The sequence below is a fragment of the Pelophylax lessonae genome, assembly GCF_965119305.1.
Source record: "Pelophylax lessonae genome assembly, chromosome: 5".
NCBI classification, from domain to species: domain Eukaryota; kingdom Metazoa; phylum Chordata; class Amphibia; order Anura; family Ranidae; genus Pelophylax; species Pelophylax lessonae.
Window position 1 is genome coordinate 25170822 of NC_138772.1, and position 16770 is coordinate 25187591.

The following is a 16770-nucleotide window of genomic DNA, read 5'->3' on the forward strand; positions in this document are numbered from 1 at the left end:
ACATTCCCATAGACACATTCCTAAATCTTGTGGACAGCCTTCCCAGAAGAGTTTAAGCTCTTTTGGCTACAAAGGGTGGACCAACTCAATATTGAACCCTAAGGACTAAGACTGGGATGCCACTTAAGTTTATGTGCGTGTAAAGGCAGGCGTACCAATACTTTTGACAAAGTAGTGTATGTAAAATGACATATTTGATCCAAACAGGATTTATTTTAATACGGGTACAAGGTATTTTCCAAGGACCAGAGATGAAACTGAGATGTAGAATCACCTTTTCTTGTAACATATTATGGTAACTCACTCTCTGTCTTCTCCAGAATGAAGACTCTGGTGGCTTTGGTTTTGCTGATGTTGTTGGGTCTGGCTTGGTGCTGCAGCCCTCCACCTGGAGGTAAGAATAATATAAAGGTAAAAAAAAACATAAACTGGACAGTAGATTGACTGTCCGGGGAGGATGTCATGAAAGTACCGTCAAACTTACATTTTGCAGGAGAGGTCTCCTTATATTGGGAGATACAGTGAGTGGGATCTTATTGTGAGTTGTTATACCTTGGTGCTTTATGCTTTTATATAATACATGGTCTTAAGATAGGGACATGGCTATTGTGTTGTTAGTTAGATATTTTATATCAACAATAATGGTATAGCATTATATGGAAACCATCTGTAGAAGTCTAGTAATGGTGTCCCTTTTCTTAGTTTTGTAGACATCAAAGCAGAATTCAAGTCTAGAACTAAGCTTAATACTGCTCCCACCCCTTCTAACTCCAATTCTACCTACTCCTTAGAAGGATTATGGATATTTTTACCTATTCTCAGAGCGTTCTGGTCCAGTCACATGATCTTCTCAGCGGTCAGCTTCGGGGTAGAAGAGAACGCCCCCAATGGATGAGATGGCTGAGCACTGAAGTTAGCTATTGGCTTACTAAGGGGCATCCGTTGTGGGCTGTCTCTCCTCTCCCCTGAAGCTGACTGCTGGGAGCCAATCATGTGACAAGAACAGAGTGCCTTAAAAGTAGGTAGGTCATTTGAATCTTTCTTCTACAGAGTAGTTAGTGTGGGTGCTAAATGAGGAATGGGAGCCATTTCAGGATTGATTAGTTCTAGACATGAATTCCACTTTAAAGTATTCAGGTTCATCCTACAAACTTTCATTTTATAATTTTTTTTAAATTTTGTCCCCTAACACTTACTTTTTATATCTGAAAAGCTTCTTCCTCCTTACTGCTGCTTCCCTGAACTTCTGATCAGGTGCTAGTGCACTGTACACATCATCAAAAAGTCATATAATATAGGTACAGTATATGCATAGGTGTATGCAGCCTATAGCATTAGGGCGTGCACCCGAAAGCTCAAACACACATGGGTGTGTGTGTACAGTGCTTTGCAAAAGTATTCGGCCCCCTTGACCTTTTCAACCTTTTGCCACATTTCAGGCTTCAAACATAAAGATATAAAACTGTAATTTTTTGTGAAGAATCAACAACAAGTGGGACACAATCATGAAGTGGAATGAAATTTATTGGATATTTCAAACTTTTTTAACAAATAAAAAATTGAAAAATTGGGCGTGCAAAATTATTCAGCCCCCTTAAGTTAATACTTTGTAGCGCCACCTTTTGCTGCGATTACAGCTGTAAGTCGCTTGGGGTATGTCTCTATCGAAAGACTGAAATTTTTGTCAATTCCTCCTTGCAAAACAGCTCAAGCTCAGCGAGGTTGGATGGAGAGCGTTTGTGAACAGCAGTTTTCAGTTCTTTCCACAGATTCTCGATTGGATTCAGGTCTGGACTTTGACTTGGCCATTCTAACACCTGGATATGTTTATTTGTGAACCATTCCATTGTAGATTTTGCTTTATGTTTTGGATCATTGTCTTGTTGGAAGACAAATCTCCATCCCAGTCTCAGGTCTTTTGCAGACTCCATCAGGTTTTCTTCCAGAATGGTCCTGTATTTGGCCCCATCCATCTTTCCATCGAAGATCAGGGTTCAGGGTGATGAGCTGTGTTGCTTTTACGCCAAACATAACGTTTTGCATTGTTGCCAAAAAGTTCGATTTTGCTTTCATCTGACCAGAGCACCTTCTTCCACATGTTTGGTGTGTCTCCCAGGTGGCTTGTGGCAAACTTTAAACAACACTTTTTATGGATATCTTTAAGAAATGGCTTTCTTCTTGCCACTCTTCCATAAAGGCCAGATTTGTGCAGTATATGACTGATTGCTGTCCTATGGACAGAGTCTCCTACCTCAGCTGTAGATCTCTGCAGTTCATCCAGAGTGATCATGGGCTTCTTGGCTGCATCTCTGATCAGTCTTCTCCTTGTATGAGCTGAAAGTTTAGAGGGATGGCCAGGTCTTCATAGATTTGCAGTGGTCTGATACTCCTTCCATTTCAATATTATCGCTTGCACAGTGCTCCTTGGGATGTTTAAAGCTTGGGAAATCTTTTTGTATCCAAATCCGGCTTTTAACTTCTCCACAACAGTATCTCGAACCTGCCTGGTGTGTTACTTGTTCTTCATGATGCTCTCTGCGCTTTAAATGGCCCTCTGAGACTATCACAGTGCAGGTGCATTTATACGGAGACTTGATTACACACAGGTGGATTCGATTTATCTGAGAGAAAAGACAAAAGAAAAAGGGGCGCACCGACCTAGTGCATCACCACTAAAACCATTTATTAAAATATTAAAAAGTATACAATATACTCCCAAAGCAGGTGTAATATTACACACATCAACATTCAACATTGCATATAAAATCTCCAAGGTAGCCAAGGTCCCATACGTAGCTAAATGGCATGCAGAGTGCCGCATGGGGCTGCTGTGGCTGGGCTGACTCGTTTCAGGGGGGAACCCCCTTCCTCAGAGCCAGAAAAGTAACTTTTCTGGCTCTGAGGAAGGGGGTTCGCCCCTGAAACGCGTCAGCCCAGCCACAGCAGCCCCATGCAACACTCTGCATGCCATTTAGCTACGTATGGGACCTTGGCTACCTTGGAGATTTTATATACAATGTTGATGTGTGTAATATCACACCTGCTTTGTGAGTATATTGTAAACTTTTTAATATCTTAATAAATGGTTTTAGTGGTGATGCACTAGGTCGGTGCACCCCTTTTTCTTTTGTCTTTTCTCTCAGTTGGTTCTGGATACCCTTGATCCTGAGGGGGCAGCAAAACCATTGGCTTTTTTCCACCTGAGTCTGAAGAATCTCTCTTCCCTCCGTCATATTCTACTTGAGCGCAGAAGATTTGCTTTACTACTTGGGATTCTATTTATCATCATTAGTCATTTAGGTCAACATTGGATCATTCAGAGATCCTCACTGAACTTCTGGAGAGAGTTTGCAGCACTGAAAGTAAAGGGACTGAATAATTTTGCACGCCCAATTTTTCAGTTTTTTATTTGTTAACAAAGTTTGAAATATCCAATAAATTTCGTTCCACTTCATGATTGTGTCCCACTTGTTGTTGATTCTTCACAAAAAATTACAGTTTTATATCTTTATGTTTGAAGCCTGAAATGTGGTAAAAGGTCACAAAGTTCAAGGGGGCCGAATACTTTCGCAAGGCACTGCATATTGTATATACAGTATGTATATATATTTATATATATGTAGCACGACCCCCTTGAGAGTTGCTGGTTAATGGGTGTTCTTCAGCACTACCGTGACCCTGTAAACCGTCCAGCTCACCTGACACTCTAGGTTCAGACATAGTGTATACACCTTTACGGAACACACTGACACAGTATAAATGAGTTTTTAACTTTTACTCAATGAATAAGCGAGTGAAATTATGTCAGTCAGCAAAACCCCACATAAACGATCAGAGCTCAGTAAGAATGACACAGAAAACAGATAAACAGAGTGTTATAATATCATAGAACAGTATCAAACACAATCTTCTATATTCTGAAAATATATAGATATTCTCTACTATAGCAAAGCAGTACGCAGGTTAAAGAGGAACTCTAAGCTAATCTATACTGTTAGTATCCTAATTAAAGATATGACAATAGAAACTTGAACATGTCCCCTTTAAAAAGCAACTGTGCAACAATGTCCCTCCCCTTAGCAAGGCCTTGCTGTGTTCTTCACTGGCAGTTGGAGCTCATATAAGACAATTTCCTGTGGCTTGATATAACAAAAGGGGTCAAGATGATCAATTTTAATTCTAAGGGATCTGATATCTGCTTCAATGTTTGTGTTCAGTGTAAAGATGAAGTGTGTAATTTCAGTCTGGACCAAGAACAGGCACCCTCTCACCAACGTCTGATGTCCGTCTGTGAGGGCCCTATGGAACAGGCGATGTGATCTTCCCCGCTTCGGCATCTAGAAAACCTGCTGGGCTCTGCTGTCTCAGGATACTCAGCCGACCTCCACTTTCTCTCTCAGAGATACTGCAAAGACATCTGCAGTGCAGCGACAGACATCCGCTCCGCTGAGTTCTGTAAGCGGGTCAGGCCTTGTGCAGTAGGCCACAATCTGCTGTCTCACACACCACTCAGCAGGCTGATGTGCACTCGATGGGTCCGAGGAGCAAGAGAGTTTTAGTCTGTCCCGCAGATAGTTTTATAACCCCTTCCAATGCTTAACTCCCTCTTGGCCTCCTAGGAAAAGACAACCTCTGGATATGACGCTGAGCACGTGCACTCAACTTCTTTGGTCGACTATGGCGAGGCCTGTTCTGAGTGGAACCTGTCCTGGTAAACCACTGTATGGCCTTGACCACCGTGCTGCAGCTCAGTTTCAGGGTCTTGGCAATCTTCTTATTGCCTAGGTCATCTTTATGTAGAGCAACAATTCTTTTTTTCAGATCCTCAGAGAGTTATAAGCCATGAGGTATCATGTTGAACTTCCAGTGACCAGTATGAGAGAGTGAGAGCAATAACACCAAATTTAACACACCTTCATACCTGAGACCTTGTAACACTAATGAGTCACATGACACTGGGGAGGGAAAATGGTTAATTGGGACCAATTTGGACATTTTCACTTAGGGGTGTACTCACTTTTGTTGCCAGTGGTTTAGACATTAATGGCTGTGTGTTGAGTTATTTTCAGGGGACAGCAAATTTACACTGTTATACAAGCTGTACACTCACTACTTTACATTGTAGCAAAGTGTAATTTCTTCAGTGTTGTCACATGAAAAGATATAGTAAAATATTTACAAAAATGTGAGGGGTGTACTCACTTCTGTGAGATACTGTATATAAATATACATACTATATTGTCAAAAATATCGGGGCGCCTGTCTTTACACGCACAGAAACTTCAATGGCACCCCAGTCTTAGTCCATAGGGTTCAATATTGAGTTGGCCCTCTTTTGCAGCTATAACAGCTTCAACTCTTCTGGGAAGGCTGTCAACAAGGTTTAGGAGTGTGTCTATTGGAATGTTTGACCATTCTTCCAGAAACACATTGTGAGGTCAGGCATTGATGTGGACAAGAAGGCTTGGCTCGCAGTTTCCTCTCTAATTCATCCCAAAAGTGTTCTATCAGGTTGAGGTCAGGACTCTGTGCAGGCCAGTCAAGTTCCTCCACCCCAAGCCTTTTCATTTGTGGAGGTCAAACCTCTTTTCCTCCAGTCGTAAAGAGTACCTGCATTGCCCTCTGTAAAAGGGAAAAACTTTACAGCAAGTTTATAATATGGACCACTTATGTGATATCTCATCACCCTTAGCGCCCTTTACACAAGCACATGTGTGACCAGCAATCAAATTTTTCTCTCCACCCAAAGCTGCCAACAAATCTCTGGGGGAAGAGCAGGGAAATAACCCATTTATGGGGCTCTGAGCTCCCTGTGTGAGGTGGTGGCACGTCCTGGTGCAATGCTGGATGGGAGTGTACTTGTAAGGGTGGCTCCAGGGGACCGAGCAAAGAAATGGAGCCAACATAAAAGTGGCAGCAGAGTCTAGGGAAAATTTAATATGGACATTAAAGTGAGATGGCAGGAGGAAACCAGCAGGCAAGTGCAGATCTATGCTGCTCTACATCATTTTAAATGGAGGTATAATAACACTTTAGCTTATTATTATTGCTACTATTAGTTATTAAAGCAGAACTTAAGTCCCTCTCCCAGATGGCTCCACTCCCCTACTTGGGTGCCACCACTATGGTGCAGATGCCCGTCCTTAAGGTCCTGCTAGTAGAGCCTGTCAGAACATCTGGGTACACACATGGGATTTTCCACGCATGTGCAAAGACAAGAAAGGTTTCGGATTCTCTGGTAGTACAAACAAATGGGCACTGCCCTATAACTGGACTTTACAGCAAGGAGCACATGGAAAGGGAATGCATACAAACCAAACCAAAGAAATTCCCGTATCAACTTACTGACCAGCCTGCAAACCAACTGAATTATCCTGTCTAACAGTATGTGTTAAAAACAGGGGGTTAGTTTGCACACATTTGCAAATTCATGCGTAAGCTGCAGAGCCGCTCCAAGGCACCCCAGTCCTAACTCTAACCGAGAGCCTCCACAGTGGAAGCACATGCATTATAAAGGGTAGGCAGAGGGAAGGTGAGCCTGGAGGGAGCCCATCCCACCTTAAAGGCTCAGGGACCCACTGGACACCCAGCATATAGCACAATGGCAGCAGAGGCGCCCTGGTAGAACGCGTGCGCAGATGGCTGGGGAATCTGGCGCATGCGCAGATGTGCCTCAGGGCTCTCTCAAGATCCAAGCACATCTATATACACGCAGGGGGCCGGGAGAAAGTCTCACCTGAGCGAGAAACATGGAAATGCTGCTTTGCAGCAAAAATAAAGATGGTTAGTAGGGAGGGAGGAGGAGGCAGAGCAATAAAAGGTTACATTTAGGGTGAATGTCCCCTTTAACCGCTTCCCACTTGCCTTTATTTTTATATGACCTTTTATGCCTGTGGGGTGGGAAGGATTGCCTACTCATGCAAACACTGTAACTGGCTGACAGCAAACTGTCCGCTCTAAGCAGCTCAACTCCAACTTACTTCTTCCCGCTGTCACTTAAACTCGGGGTGCCAAAGGCAAAGCTGAGTCATCCCTTCTCATAAACTCAATGCAGGAAGAACATGCCACGGCACACCAGATGAATCGGTGGTATCCACATTCATTGTGTAAGACAGGGATCTCCAAACTACAGCCTTCAAGCTGTTGAGGAACTACAGGTCCCATGAGGCATTGTAAGACTCTGACATTCACAGACATGACTAGGCATGATGGGAATTGTAGTTCCTGAACAACTGTAAGGTCATAGTTTGGAGACCCTTGGTGTAAGATATCAACAAGCATAGAAATTATAGTGTCCGCCCTAGGACCCAGAAGTAGCAGTGCACCAAAATGAACATTTTTGTGCTGGAGCTGAAAATTCAGGACACACTTGGCCGAAACTAAAACTGGAATTGACAGTTTTTTTTTAAAATTATATATATTTTTATATAAAATTGTATTGTATTTGACTTTTTAAAATAAAATCATGAATTTAAATGAATATGAATTTAAAAATACAACCCAGTAACGTAAAAAATTGCTTTAATAAAGTAACACACAAAAATTGAACAGCAATTAAAATAAATACAAAACTAAAATAAAAAAAAAAAAAAAACGTACATATCCAGCACAATATTTAAAAATAAAATAAAAATACAACGTGTGATTACTATACTAACAACATTTTAAACATGCACTACCCTGTTGTTAATATAGTATTACATACTACTGAATGCTATCTCTTTCTAAATAGCAATTAATCAATCTTGTATTTTTTTTTTATATTATAGTAGTTTGGATGTCAATCCTGCAACTTCCCAAAGAGCAGTCGGAAAGATCTTCAGCGGCAATGCTAACCTTTAGAATGAATATGGTAGCCACAGTACCCATCCAGAAGTAGGCACAGTATCCATCCAGAAGTAGGCACAGTATCCATCCAGAAGTAGGCACAGTATCCATTCAGGAGGGACAGAGGCCGCTCTTCTATGAAGCTCTGTAGGCTCCCGACTCCTAAATCCTAACCGTGGGGAACGCGCACGGTCGCCGCACAGTGAGTGATGTCACCCGGCGGCGCTGCCACCAGGGCCATCTTACTGAATGGGCAACCTAGCCCCAGCTAAGCATTAGTCCCGATTCTCATGTGCGTCCCACCACCAAACTTAGCAGGTGAAAAGCGCCTGTCGGCCCTGCGCTGCTGTCAGGCCACTTGGGCCGTGGAGGGGGAGCCCACAACTGCAGGAATGCCTGTCTGCCTCAACGCGAACAGGCACACACAGGACAATCGAGCCTGACTCCCATCCGTGTGTGTGTTCACCGGACCCAGCCACCGAACTTGGAAGCTGTCATTAGCCTGGCACTCCTGTACCAATAAATATCACCTTATAGATAATTTGAATTTTATTTTTTTTTATTCTTTATTAAGAATTGTTATTCTTGTGGGTGATTGTGTAGGCAGGGCCCCAGTGCAATGCCTTTCCTGGGGCCCCAATGCTCTTAAGATGGCACTGGCTGCCACTAACACTGGGCATGAACAACCCAGTCATCCTCACTGCACAGCTGTGCCTCCAACCCCAGTGTGACCCACGGCCATTATCAGCTCCTTATCAGCACCTTTTTTACCTTTTTACCTTTCAGCTGATAACACCATTTTCAGGCCAACAAGTTTCCGCCGCCTTAGAGATATCTTCGAGATATCTGGATACCAGTGATTCATCCGATGTGTGGGGACTCTTTTTTCCTACACTGTGATTGGCTGTCACAGTGGTCACATAATTGATAGCTGGTCCCGCTGATTCCCGATCATTAGTAGAGACCGAGAGCTGCTTTTGTAAGCTTTGTGCTGGGAGCGCGCAGTGACCTCTGCTGCCCATAGGCACATACAGTATGTGGGCATGACCAGGGTAACAACATTGCATGATGACATAGGCAATTAATGAGTTACAGTACAGAATTTCTTACTTCAATTACTGATGACACGGCATTTTACAGTTATTATCTTGGAAAAGCCCCTTTAGAACAATGGAAGAACATTATAAAATATGAATAATTATGGAGTGTGTTTTTGTTTTTCTTTCTTCAGCCACCAATATCGCCAGAAATGGGGAAGCCTCACAGAGTTCTACTCATGAGTATCCTACAATTGCAGGGGGTTTAGCTGACAAGGCCATTGATGGTGTGAATAATAAATACTTTTATAATGGCTCCTGTACACACACCGAGTATGAAATGTCACCCTGGTGGAAGGTAGACTTGAAACAGAAATACAAAGTGAATATCGTTGTGGTTTCTGGACGGTCAGACTGCTGTTTGGGACGGTTAAAGTGTGCTGAGATCCGAATTGGAAATTCTCTGGACAATAACAACCCAGTGTGAGTACCGTAGGGCCAGGACACTGAGATCCTATGTCAGCGGGCTTTGGGCTTGTGTCAGTCGCATCAGTTTGAGATGATTTTCAGATTCAAATGTATTTATTTATTTATTACATACTGTCACCAGTGCAGTACAGTGTCCTCATATAACAGGTGTGGCGGTGATCAGGGACACTGATTAATGACAGTACTAAAAATGTATAATTTTTTTTTTCATTGTTTTGAATTTAATATATATAATTTTTTGTTCTTTATTTTACAATTTTCTTTTTTTAACGCACTTTGACCAGAGCAATATCTTACCATAGTAACATTGCACTACTCTGGAAAAGTGATCAGTATTTTTTTTTTTTTTACACATTATGTTTGCATATGGCAAGGAATTTAGTTGCTATCTGCAAGCGTTTTCCTGCACAAAATCGATGAATTCAGTTTGTTTTTGTTGTGATTAGCTGTGATTGGCCCAGTCTGTACAATAGGATTACATTGACCAATCACAGCTAGCAACACAATTGAATACAATGGGTGGCTTGAAAGAAAGCTATCCATTGTTTACAACTATCATGTGACCTGCTGTGATTGGTTACAGTGGTCACTTGGCACTGGCAGCGGGCTGGTACAGTGATCAGTCATTGGCTGTGTCCAGTGGACTAGGCCGGTGACAGATTGCGCTGCTGCATGGACCCACAGTCGTGCTCGGGGCGCAATCCGGGAGGACGTCAAATGGCATCTTCCAGAGGTTCCTGCCGGTATCATATTGCCATAGGTTGGGTGGGAACTGGTTAAATATGGTGTTAGACATGGGTCCCACTAGAGGAACAGGAACTGAGAGTGGTGGTCCCACCTTCAGGTTGCATGCATTGTGGTGAATTTGGCTGTAAGTAGAATGGTTAAATACATGAGACCTGGGCTTGTTTAAAATCTGCAAGAAAATCCTAAATATACAGTGTGTGTGTGTGTGTGTATATATATATATATATATATATATATATATATATATATATATATATATATATATATATATATATATATATATATATATATATATATATATATATATATATATATATATACAGTGTGTGTGTGTATATATATATATATATATATATATATATATATATATATATATATATACAGTGTGTGTGTGTGTGTGTGTGTGTGTGTGTGTGTGTGTATATATATTGTGGGGATTTGCTCGGTGGTAGGCGTATGGGTGACCCCTTTGGGGGGTGCGTTTACACAAATAGATAGCCGAGAAGTGGTTGCAAACAACAGTTTGGTTTAATCATGCGATTTTCTTCTTTCAAACTGCATGCAGCAAAAACATCCAAAATGAAACACAAAATAAATCCTTGCCTCTGTGGGCGGCTACCTTCTCACACCGGAACCTACCTAAGAGTCTGTCTCCAACCTACTGTTGGAGCAAACTTTGCTGATCCCACAGCAGACACTCAATAGTCCATTTTTATCTTCACATAACAAATGTCCATTCAACATGTCCCTTTTCCTTTTCACATTGAACATGTCCCTTTTCCTTTTCACATTGAACATGTCCCTTTTCCTTTTCACATTGAACATGTCCCTTTGCTTGTCTCTTCACATGGCAAACATTCCTTTTTTCTTCCACATAGAAATAGTTCAGTTTCTCACCTTGAGAAGTCTTCACACTTTGTACCCTCCTTAGTACTCATCACTTCAGGGGGTCTTCTCCCATGCTCACGCAGCTTGTCAGGAGGCACACATCTGTCTGTCCTCCTCTCCCAACCCACATGGCGACAGGAGGCAGCAATCAATAGAACTTCCTCTGGACAAATTATATAGGACCCCCCAAACTGTTCCTACAAAGTTGGGAGCATGAAATTGTCCAAAATATCTTGGTATGCTGACACCTTAAAAGTTCCCTTCACTGGAACTAAGGGGCCAAGCCCAACCCCTGAAAAACAGCCCCACACCATAATAACTCCTCCACCAAATGATTGGGACCAGTGCACAAAGCAAGGTCCATAAAGACATGGATGAGTGAGCTGTGGTGAAGGAAGTTGACTGGACTGCACAGAGTCCTGACCCCAACCCGATAGAACACCTTTGGGATGAATTAAAGTGGAGACTGCGAGCCAGGCCTTCTAGTCCAACATCAGTGCATAACCTTACAAATGCACTTCTGTAAGATTGGTCAAACATTCCCATAGATAAACTCCTAAACCTTGTGGACATTCTTCCCAGAAGAGTTGAAGCTCTTATAGCTGCAAAGGTTGGGCCAACTCAATATTAAACCCTACGGACTAAGACTGAGATGCCAATAAGTTTCATGTGCGTGTAAAGGCAGGCGTCCCAATATTTTTGGCAACATAGTATTCAGTATCTCACAAAAGTGAGCCGCCCCCTCCCCCCTCCCCCCACATTTTTGTAAATATTTTATTCTATCTTTTCATGTGACAACACTGAAGAAATGACACTTTGCTACAATGTAAAGTAGTGAGTGTACAGCTTGTATAACAGTGAAAATTTGCTGTCCCCTCAAATTAACTCAACACAGCCATTAATTTCTAAACCGCTGGCAACAAAAGTGAGTACACCCCTAAGTGAAAACGTCCAAATTGGGGCCAATTAACCATTTTCCCTCCCCTGTGTCATGTGACTCGTTAGTGTTACAAGGTCTAAGGTGTGAATGGGGAGAAGTTGTGTTAAATTTGGTGTTATCGCTCTCACTCTCTCATACTGGTCACTGGAAGTTCAACATGGTACCTCATGGCAAAGAACTCTCTGAGGATCTGAAAAAAAAGATTTTTTGCACTACATAAAGATGGCCTAGGCTATAAGAAGATGGCAACGACCCTGAAACTGAGCTGCCACATGGTGGGCAAGACCATACAGAGATTTAACAGGACAGATTCCACTCAGAACAGGCCTCGCCATGGTCGACCAAAGGAGTTGAGTGCACGTGCTCAGCGTCATATTCAGAGGTTGTCTTTGGGAAATAGACTAATGAGTGCTGCCAGCATTGCTGCAGAGGTTGAAGGGGTGGGTGGGGGGTCAGCCTGTCAGTGCTCAGACCATACGCCGCACACTGCATCAAATTGGTCGTCATGGCTGTTGTCCCAGAAGGAAGCCTCTTCTAAAGATGATGCACAACAAAGCCCGCAAATAGTTTGCTAAAGACAAGCAGACTAAGGACATGGATTAATGGAATCATGTCTTGTGGTCTGATAAGACCAAGAGAAACTTATTTGATTCGGATGGTTTAACTGCTTGCCGACCGCCGCAAGTACATATACTGCGGCGGTCAGCCCCGGGCAGGCAAAGTGACGTATGGGTAAGTCACTAGCCTGTGAGCCAATAGCGGGCAAGCGCATGCCGCTGGAGTCGCGCTACCGCCCCGGCTCGTTCCCTAACAAGTCCGCGCGTGTGACTCGCGATCGTCCACTGTGAAGGGAGAAAGGCAGGCGGCTAATGTAGACAAAGCCGCCTGTCATTCTCCCCTGTGTAACAGCAGAGATCATACGGTCCTGCTATGTAGGACCGTTGATCTCTGCTGTTACATGTAAAGCCACATCCCTGTACAGTTAGAAACACGCCCCTAGGGACACACTTAACCCCTCCTTCCCCAATAAAGTTAACCCCTTCCCTGCCAGTGTAATTTTTACAGTAACAGTGCATATGTATAGCACTGATTACTGTAGTAATGTCACTGGTACCCACAAAAGTGTCAAAAATGTCAGTCAAGTGTCCAATCTGTCCGCCGCAATGTCGCATTCCTGCAAAAAAAAAAATCGCAGATCGCCGCCATTACTCGTTAAAAAAAAAAAACAACAAAAATGACAAAAATCTTTCCCTTAGTTAGTAAACGCAATAACTTTTGTGCAAAGCAATCAAAATACGCTTATTGTGATTTTTTTTTTTAACAAACATATGTAGCAGAAAACAAATTGGCCAAAAATGTTAAAAAATTTTGATTTTTACATTTTTTTTGGAGGGGGAATTTCATATAAAAAAATGTGAAAATATTGTTATTTTTGCAAAATTGTCGCTCTTTTTTTGTTTATAGCGCATGATAAAAAAATCGCACAGGTGATCAAATACCACCAAAAGAAAGCTCTATTTATGGGAAAAAAAGGACGTCAAATTCGTTTAGGTACAGCGTCGCACAACCACACAATTGTCCGTTAAATTCACGCAGTGCCGAATCGCAAAATAGGGCCTGGTCAGGAAGGGGGTAAAATCTTCTTGGGGCTTAAGTGGTTAAACGCACGTGGGGACAACCAGGTGAGGAGTACAAAGACAAGTGTGTCTTGTCTACAATCAAGCATGGTGGTGGGAGTGTCATGGTCTGGGGCTGCATGAGTGCTGTTTGCACTGGGGAGCTACAGTTCATTGAGGGAACCATGAATGCCAACATGTACTGTGACATACTGAAGCAGAGCATTATCCCCTCCCTTCAGAGACTGGGCAGCAGGGCATTATTCCAACATGATAACGACCCCAAACACACCTCCAAGATGCCCATGAGGGTTAAGGCAGTGCTGAAAAATAATGGTGGCCACACAAAATATTGACACTTTGGGCCCAATTTGGAAACTTTTCACTTAGGGGTGTACTCATTTTTGTTGCCAGTGGTTTAGACATTAATGGCTGTGTGTTGAGTTATTTTGGGGGGACAGCAAATTTACACTGTTATACAAGCTGTACACTCACTACTTTACATTGTAGCAAAGTGTCATTTCTTCAGTGTTGTCACATGAAAAGATAGAATAAAACAGTTACAAAAATGTGAGGGGTGTACTCAGTTTTGTATATATATATATATATATATATATATATATATATATATATATATATATATATATATTAGAAATAATAAAAAAATCCCTCCCACAATGAATCCCCACAACAATGACATTAGATGATCTGGATGACATTAGCCTTCACTGTGCAGGCATGAAACACTCACATTACTCACATTAATTTTTGTCAAGTCCCCATTGTACCAATTTGTTATTCTGTTAATCCAAGCCTTATTTTTAAGACCCCGTTCACACTGGGGCGATCCGACTTGCAGGGGCGACCTCACAGGTCGCAGTGTGCAGCTCACACCACGACCTCAGAGCGGCCGGCACGGACTTCATAACATTGAAGTCAATGCAGGTCGCTCCAGGTCGCCCCAAAGAAGCTCCGGACCCTTTTTCTAAGTCGGAGCGACTTGTGTCGCTCCTATTAGAACGGGTCCACAGCTTCTCTATGGCAGGCGACCTACTGCGACCTGTCAGGCGACCAGGTCGCCTGACAGGTCGCCCCAGTGTGAAAGGGGTCTTACAGTTTCAGTTGTTTTTTGTTTTTTAAACAGAGTGCACGGCAATTGAAAGAGGAAGAAAGCAAACTTTAACTTTGAGCTTTACCGTTCTGCTATATAATATGATGTTTAATATTAAATATAACATGCAGCGCTTGGTTAAAAATAGAAACATATAACATATTTTGAGGTAACTAAGATATTGCACTAGGGTATTTTTTATACTTATGTGAGATTAACCATAATAGCATTGAATGAGGATATGTGCTTTGATATTGGTTACTGGAGACCTGGACGCTCACCTATATAGTAGAGCACTGGCTCCCTAATCCCTGTTGAAGGTTTCCATGCGATGTGGTTATATCTCCTTTGGATTGAGGTTACCATCGATTTTTAATCAATCACTGCATGTTATTAATAATCATGGAATTATTTGTAATCAATAAATGTGATGCTAGCGGCTGTTTTTTAGGGTTTATGCACTGTTAGTGTGGATCGTTTCTATATTTTGGATGATGTTTATTATGTTAGGGTAGATTGCAAAATCTAAAGGATAAAACATGCAGAATATGACGACCCCCTTGAGTCGCCTGGGTGGGAGAATCAAATGGTTAAATAGGTTTAGTTTAATCACTTAAGGACCGCCCCACACATATATACTGCAGTGAGGCGGCCCTCCTGCACGAACCGACATACTGTACCTGTAAGTCACCTCGTGCTCGGGGTCTGGGGCACATTTAGACACAGTGGGCAGTGCTGTATTTTGGCCTAGGCCGACAAGGCCCAGGCCTAGGGCGGCACTTTGCAGGGGGGCAGCAAAACAGCCACCCTCGCCTCCATTAGCCACTGGTTGCTAAAGCTGCCTGGCGTCTAGCAATCAGTGATGTCACACCTTCTCCCACCTCCTCTCTCTCTCTCCCCCACCTCCTCTCTCTCTCTTTCTCTCACCTCTCGCTCTCTCTCTATTCCCCACCTCCTCTCTCTTCCACTCCCTCTCTCTCACCCCCCCTCCCTCTCTCTCACCCCACTCTCTCACCCCCCTCTCTCTCTCTCACCCCCTCTCTCTCTCACCCCTCTCTCTCTATCTCCCAACACCCTCTCTCTCTCCCCCATCACCCTTTCTCTCTCTCTCGCAACACCCTCTCTCTCTCCCCCCAACACCCTCCCTCTCTCTCCCTCTCTCTCCCACCACCTTCTCCCTCTCTCATACCCCTCACCCTCCCTTACCCACCCCCCTCTCTCTCTTCCACCCCCTCTCACCCCCTTCTCATGAGATTTCAGGGGTTCTTGCTAGGACTTGTAGTCCTTCAATTTTGGAGGGAGTCACATCCATTAAACAGGAAGGGGTGGGGCAAATTTACACAGGAGGGGGGCGCCCAATTTTAGTCTTGCCTAGGGCAGCTCAAAACCAAAATACACCACTGACAGTGGGTCTGGAGGATGCGATGTCCGCTGGGACCCGCCGATTGTTCGGAGAGGAAGATGGAGATCTTGTGCTTCTGCTAAGCAGAAACACGGTTCTCTGTCTTCCCCCAGTTAGGCCACCCCCCACATAGTTACAAAGCACTCCCTAGGAGCACACTTAACTCTTTGATCGCCCCTGATGTTAACCCCTTCCATGCCAGTGTCATTTTTTTTTAGCACTGATCACTGTATTGGTATCACTGAAAAAGTGTCACGGGGGGGCCTAATTCATTAAATCTCCAGCCTAACTCTGCTCTGGCTGTTTTTTTTCTCTCCACGTTAAAATCAATTAACTCCCACTGTGGCGAATTGGACAGCGTTAAACCAACAGTGAATTTCGCTTTGAGCGGCGTTAATGGTAGCTGAATGGCGATCGCGGCTTTTCAAATTCTCATGCTTATGTGAATCTGAAGGCAGCACTTGCACACAGCACTGTGGTGTAGTGGTATCTTGCACATATCCTCTGATTCATTCATCTCACTCTGCCGTAGGTTCTTGTCTGACCATCCCCACCTAAGTTGTGTTGTGGAGAGATATGTTTTTGTTAAACTCTGACAGATTGGATCATTTTTCTGGCTCTAAAATGTATGACAAGTATATGCAGATAACATGATGGCACATACCCTGTGAAGCGTTTGCAAAGTCACATCATGCACAGCTATTTAATTATCT

At 43.1% G+C, this 16770-nt stretch overlaps 1 protein-coding gene across 1 annotated transcript in view; it reads left to right on the forward strand.

Annotated features, from left to right (window-relative positions):
- Window positions 1-321: 321 nt before the first annotated feature.
- Window positions 322-16770, forward strand: part of LOC309556416 (fucolectin-like) — a gene marked incomplete at both ends in the record, with an annotated part of 59594 nt that continues 43145 nt past the window's right edge. The window contains 2 exons of the mRNA XM_082258882.1: window positions 322-394; window positions 9059-9347. Of these exons, the coding sequence (XP_082115008.1) occupies window positions 322-394; window positions 9059-9347 (362 nt within the window). The remainder of the gene's footprint in view (window positions 395-9058; window positions 9348-16770) is intronic.